Source organism: Camelus dromedarius, chromosome 15 (genome assembly GCF_036321535.1).
Source record: "Camelus dromedarius isolate mCamDro1 chromosome 15, mCamDro1.pat, whole genome shotgun sequence".
Taxonomy (NCBI): domain Eukaryota; kingdom Metazoa; phylum Chordata; class Mammalia; order Artiodactyla; family Camelidae; genus Camelus; species Camelus dromedarius.
The window spans coordinates 14,261,714-14,268,700 of record NC_087450.1 but is presented as its reverse complement, the minus strand read 5'-3'; the positions used below and the strand labels follow the sequence as shown (position 1 = coordinate 14,268,700).

The 6,987-nt window shown below is 41.2% G+C and overlaps 1 protein-coding gene across 1 annotated transcript; it reads left to right on the top strand.

Annotated features, from left to right (window-relative positions):
- Positions 1-1,033: 1,033 nt before the first annotated feature.
- LOC105088943 (gastrokine-1) lies at positions 1,034-4,697 on the top strand. Its single transcript, XM_064494253.1, has 6 exons — positions 1,034-1,078; positions 1,506-1,559; positions 1,648-1,785; positions 2,745-2,864; positions 3,774-3,915; positions 4,603-4,697. The coding sequence occupies exons 1-6, from the start codon at positions 1,067-1,069 to the stop codon at positions 4,695-4,697; spliced, it is 561 nt and encodes a 186-aa protein (XP_064350323.1). The 5' UTR covers positions 1,034-1,066.
- Positions 4,698-6,987: the final 2,290 nt, after the last annotated feature.

Sequence of the window (6,987 nt, the reverse complement as noted above, 5' to 3'; positions counted from 1 at the left end):
CTGAAACTGCAGGGCGAGAAAACAGATGTGTGAAGACAGAGGCATGAAACATCCTGAATATCCCCACCAGAGGGGGAACTCTGGGGTGGCTGGAACGTAGGTTTGTAGCAGAGAGTGAGAGATACAGCTGGAGCGGCTTTGGAAGCTTTATTATTAAGGACCCTTTGCGCCATTCCTATGAGTTTGAAGTTTATCTTGCAGGCTGCCAGTGAAAGTTTCTAAGCATGGTAGAGTCAGTTTACTTCATAGGTACTTTAGAAAGACAACCTTAGGGAAAATGGGAAAAACACATTCAACTATGAGAGACTGGTAACCAGGGTGATCAATCACACAACCGTCATAAAGTCCAGGGGAAAGAAGCTGCAGGCAAGGCCAGAGCTGAGAGTCAATTCTGAGATGCAATGATGAGGTTCTGAAGCTAACTGGATGCGGTGGTAAGAAGAAAGGGCTAAAGAGAGCCCTGGGTTTTCTAACCAGGTATATGGTTCCATCATTGAGAGAGCTCAGGATTGCAGAAAAGGGTACAGGTTTGGTGGGAGTAGCTAATAGCACCGATTTAGCCTCAAAAAATATAAAAATAAAATAAAAACCATTCCAGTGGCTTAGGGAAAGGTACAAAGAGGAAACCTTTCCACATTCTTACAGGAGCTGCTATCTCAAAGCCCAGGGTGCCCGCAGTTTCTCATCTGTGGTCTTGTTTGGTTTTAGGGATTTTTCTTTTTCTGAATCTGAATACTATCAATATGTAAAATACCCACACCCACGGCTTCAACTGGACCTGAAGGTGTCATAAATCATACTGAGTTTGGTTTGATATCTTCAACTTCAAGAAAGGGTGAGTCAGATCAACTCCCTGTCAAAACGCCTTGCTAATCAGGCAGATATTCCAAAAGGCTTCCTGGTATGCCAGGTCGTGGCACAGATACCGAAAATGGAGAAAGATAAGTCTCGGACCTCACCTGTTCTCACCTAGCCTGAGTAAAATGGGTCAAGTACAAATATAAGAAGACGTTATTTGAGTCCATGCCTGCCTTCTCCTCTGCTCCATTGCTTTGGTGAAGCCAAGATGAAGTTCACAGTGAGTAGATTTTTTCCTTTTGAATTTATTACCTTAGAACTGGGGACTGTTACTATTCTGAACTGAGGGGGCCTGCTTCTTATGACAATATCACTGTGATGGAAAAATACATAAAAATAATAGTAATAATCGCTCTTTTCTTTTCATGAAACCATAGCATTTATAAGCGTCTCTATAGAGAAGGATAGTTATACTGGGATTAGACAGCTGTCTAAGGATCTTATATTATGATGTCTTTTAAAACTTACTTTCCAGATCTTTCTAGATCTCCTGATTCAGGTCTGGGTACAGAAGAAGAAAAGACAGACCACTCTACAGAGTTGTAAAATAATTAGCAAATATTTTTATAAGCTTAGAGAGAGAAAGAAAGAAGAAGAAGATATTGCTTTGCCTGGCGATGGTAGACCAATGTCATTTGTGATTTCAGATTGTCTTTGCTGGACTTCTTGGTGCCTTCCTGACGCCTGCCTTTGCTGACTATGTAAGTCTCTCTTTTTAAAGTGTGTTACCAAAATGCATTTGCAAAGAAATGCGGTATTAAATCACTGTCAATTTCTTGTAAATTTCAGAATATCAACGTCAGTGATGAAGACAACAGTGGTGGAAGTGGGCAGCAGTCAGTGAGCATCAACAATGAGCACAACGTGGCCAACGTTGACAATAACAATGGATGGGGCTCCTGGAATTCCCTCTGGGACTACGAAACTGTAGGTAGTCAACATGCAGTTTCTGTTCTTCACAAATACGGTATTTTTTTTTTCTAACAACAATTTAAATTTGCCTGCTAACCATTAAAAAGTTAAAAATAATATAAATTCTAACTGCACATAAGCAGAGTTACAAGTAAAAGTGCCTGTTTTGTTCATCCATTTTCACTCCCTAGATACAAATGTTGTTATTAAGTTTCTCACAATAAGTTAAAATTCAAGCCAGTGAATAGTAATTAGGATCCACTATGCTGTGAGGCTCTAAGTCAAATAGGACATCCTTTTGCTTTACCTGCAGAAACCCTCAGTAAAGGTGAAAAACCCTCATAATATGACTGCATAGTCTATCTCATTCTATCTTCAATCTCCTTCTAAAAAGACAGAAATTGACATTTCATCTGTAACGCAAAAGGACCAAAGGAAATGTGAATGATAATATTAACTAGTAAGGGAAGTAAAAACAAACAAACAAAAAAACAAAACAAAAACAAAAAACCACTTGGCTCTAGTTAAGATGCTCAATTCTGCAATTAGCAACTCTGTGTTTAACAAACTTTGTACTTGAAAAAAGTTGGTTCTTTACAGTTTCAGTTTTATCATCTGGTCAGTTAGAAAACAAATTCCTGTCTTACTTGCCTCCTTGAAATTCTGTGAGGATCAAAGGAGATCAAACTATGATAGAATTTATGAATTTATTTCTGCAAAACAGACATATGGAGAGGGACTCTGATGGGGCTAGCACCTGAAGAGAAAGCAATGAATTCCACACTCAGTCTCTCCTTCAAAGAGTTTGTGGTCTGTCCCGACAAATGTTAGTAATAAATACGGCTGCAAAGCAGGGTCACATCCAGCGCTCTTATTCCAGTTCATCGTGATCTCAGAGTTCCATTCCCTTCTGCTGCCGAAACTGGTTTCTGATGAGCAAAGCACCTTGGAGAACATGCCATCTTCTTTAACAGGGCTTCGCTGTGACCAGGCTCTTTCACAAGAAGGTGTGCATTGTGCACAAAATGAACAAGGAAGTCATGCCCTCTCTTCAAGCCCTTGATGCACTCGTCAAGGAAAAGAAGGTAAAAATAGTCTTTTTATTTTTGCTCGGGGGAGGTCTTATGATTTCCAATAAATAACAAGGTCACAAATGTTCCTTCGTAACCACAGTGTGTTGTAGTGTGCAGCACTGAAGGGGGGGAGTTGGTGATTGCCTGCGGAGGGGCAGCTACCACCACACTCAAATGCTGTGACTCACATCGGCCTCCACAGAGGCCGAGCAGAACTCCTCACCTTTACTGTCAGAGGAATTAAGCTTCGTTCACGGCAAGGGGAGCCCTCAACACTTTCCAAGGACATTTTTCTGCAAGATTTGGGTTAGAGTTGTTAGATTTAGTAAATGAAAATTAGAAGATACCCAGCTGAGTTTGAATTTCAGATAAATAATGGGTAATACTTTTAGCATAAGTATACCCTGTGCAATACTGGGGACATGCTTATACTTACAAATGGCTTATTGTTTATCTGAAATTAAAATTTAACTGAGTGTCCTGTATTTTATTTGGCAACTCTAGTTGGGGTGGGTGAGGAGAGGGGAGCCATCAATTTCCAAATTGCTCCTATTCCTATAACTGATAAATGGGTACCACTCATTGACAGTGTAGAGAAATTAAATAGACCCCCTTCTCAGAAGCTGATTTATAATATAGCTGAATCCAAGAAATATCAGATAACCAGATGAGGTCCAGGCTTCAGAACAAATTTATCTTCAGACATCTGCTTTTATGAAGGTTTCCAACCAGCTAAACCCCTTGGGATACTTAGAAATTCTGAGACATACAGGGTTACCATTGGTCCTTCTTCATTTTGGTTATGGAAGAATTATAGCCAAGCAATACTGGCTGTTGGTCTTGTACCCAGCCCCTAATTCAACAAACCACTGGGTGTAGCACTCACTCTCTGTCCTCCTTTCCACCTGTCTTCTCCACACTCCGCTTCAGGGCAAAGGACCAGGGGGACCACCTCCCAAGGGCCTGATGTACTCCGTCAGCCATAACAAAGTCAATGACCTGGACAAGTTTGGGAAATCCATCGTAACCATGTGCAGGGGGGTTCCAACATACATGGCTGAAGAGATTCAAGGTGAGTAGCCTCCCTACTGTGTGCTATAAGTTAGCGCTGGTGGGATTGGCAGGCGATTCTCGGGCACGCCCACAGAGGGCACCAGGTACTCAGGAGATGGTAATCAAGGCGGACACTCACGCAGCGCTTGCCCTGTGCTGCGCTCTATTCTGCGTGCTTTAAATAACTCACTTGCGGCCGACAGCAATCTTACGTGCTAGGTTTTATTGTTTTCCTCACTTTCTGGATGAGGAAACAGGCACAGAGAGAGGCGACAGATCCCTTGCCGGGGTCAATCATAAGCATTTTGGCTCTGGACTCTGTGCTTTTAAGCATTCTGAAACTCTTCCTCTCAAGAGTGAATCTAGAGAAAACTCAAGACATATTTTTAAAAACAATGCATGAATTGCTAAGTGAAAAGAGAATGCCAATAAAATCTACTGACTTTTAATAGCTCAAACAATCACTAATTCTGGGCATTCAAAGAATAACTTACACAAAAACAAAGTGTTCACCTAGGAATCTAACATAATAGCAACTTTCCAGACCCCTGAATTGATTGATTTAATCTTGACAGCAAGCTAGCTAGATCTTGAAATACTGCAGAGTTAGTTTTGAAACTGTGACATTCCTCTCCTATCCCCCTGCCCTCCCAAAAAAAGTACTTGAAAAGGCATTGATACTGGTTTCTTCTTTCCTTTTTATCAGGGGCAAGCCTGATCTTGTACTCAGAAAAGTGCTTCATTACTAATATACTCTGGATTCTGAACATTTCCTTCTGTGAAGAAACAGTGGAGTACTAAAAAACAAAGTTGCTGTGGATTTAGTCATCAGAATATTCTATACAGAAAAATATAAGTTCTAATGGTTTTTATCATGTCATTCTGAAATGCTTTCTCCTAATTGTGTTTGGTTTCTTCAAGTGTCAATTAACCTATTTTAGCACTGGGTTCAGTTTACACTAAAACTCTTTATGATTTCCATTTGGGATGCACAGGATCAGAAGTGCAATGCGGTGGTAGCAAGCTGTCAAATTGCACTAGACCCAACAATTAGCCTGTATTCAGGACCTACCCCTTATAAAGAACCGCTTCAGCTGCTTCTGATGCTACCAACCACAGCTCTGGAAATGGTTCCAAGACCATCGAACTGCTCTGAAGACTGCTCTATAGTTGATGTGAACAGCAACATTTCAGATCAGCAAGGGCAGAAATCCACTCAGAGTAGCTTAAGCCAGAAAAAGGGGCAGGGGTGGTTATTGCAAGGTACTGGAGTATCTAAGATACTCTTGGGGCAAGAAAAGCAGCTGGTATCAAAAAACACTGGAACCAGGAACTATACCAAGACCAAGACCCAAGTCTCCTTCTTTCTCCTTGTAACTGTTGCAGAAAAACGTGTTACAGCTCAGTGTTACAGCTCAGTTGTGACAGCAACCTGGATCTGGGCGGGAGACCAAGCAGCACTCGGAGAGCTGGAGAACTCAGGTTTATTACGCCAGCGGGCCCAGAGGAGTTAAGCTCTGGACCCCCTTTACACAGGCTTTTATAGGCTGCCAGTTTACACTTTGCAACATCATATGCAAATAAAGTATAACAGAAGTTAACTAATTAGGAACAAGCTTTGTAGAAATGGACCAATCAGGAGGGAGAGAAATAACCAATAAGGAGTGAGGGAAATGGACCAATCAGGAGTGAAGGAAATAACCAATCAGGAGTGAGCTCAGGGAACCAATAGAATTTTAGGGGTAAGTTCCACTTTCCTAGAAGTAAGCCGTTTCAGAGTTAAAAATTGAGATAGAACTGTTGGGCCAGGGAACCGGATGGTGCTGGCAGGAGAGTAGTGGCCCTGCCTGGGGGTCCTGCTGGTCTTTTTATGGGGCTTCCCACCTCAAAACCACATATTAGCTCCTCTTAAATTCTGCTTCCCTCTTCTTTAATAAGTTTCCACATCTCATGGCTTCAGGACATTTTGGAAGGTCTACGATGCTGGTAGTGTACATCTTATGAACAGCAATGAAATTGCCTCAGGCAACAACATAAATGGTTCTGAAAAATAGCATTGATTCTGAAAAGCAAATTGCAGAAGAAACTGCATTGTATTTATATAAAGTTCAAAAACAGGCAAAACTAAACAATACATATTTTAGAAATACATTCGTATGTGGTAATAGTAGGACCAAAAACAAAGGAATGATAACACAAAATTTGATATAATCGTATAGTCCTGAGATGCAGAGAAGGGTTCTTAGAGGGGCAAATGGATGACTTTCAAGGCAGTGGTGATGCTCTCTCTCTTTCTCAATTTAGATTAAGGCGAGGGAACTCCATGAGTGTGTGTTGTATCATTAGTCTTTACACTTTACAGATTTTTTTTTGAAGTCTTTTGCACTTACTCAATACTTAAGTAAAACAAAACAACAACCTACGCAATGGGAGAAAATTTTTGCAAATGATGAAACCGACAAAGGCTTGATATCCAGAATATATAAGCCGCTCATACAACATAATAAGAAAAAAACAAACAACCCAATCCAAAAGTGGGCAGAAGACCCAAACAAGCAATTCTCCAAGGAAGAAATACAAATGTTCAATAGGCACATGAAAATATGCTCAATATCACTAATCATCAGAGAAATGCAAATCAAAACTATGATGAGGTATCACCTCACACCAGTCAGAATGGCCATCATTAATTATAAATTTTAAAAGTTAAAAGCACAATAAGTAAGTTAATGTTATGAAGATGATAGGAGGGTAAGACCCACGAGGATGGAAAGAAACTGCTCTTTCATTCCAACACAGGGCAGGGGACTCTCATTTCTTGCTCAAGTCTGAGGCTGGTGGTTCCAAACACTCAGCCTTTGACCCAAGCCCCTAGAAGAGCGGTAAGTGAAAATGACTTCATTCAGCACCAGAATGTCGAGAGGTCTGCAGAGAGAAGCCACTGTTCCCGAGCTGTGCCAGTGCCAAGCCCTGCTCTCCAGACCCTAAATCACTGCTTGGAAGCCAGCTGTGCAGCTGGCCACTGGCAGTTTTGTTTGGTCTGTGGATAACCTCAATTATCTAGTGATTTCATCACCCCAAGAGGCACCGG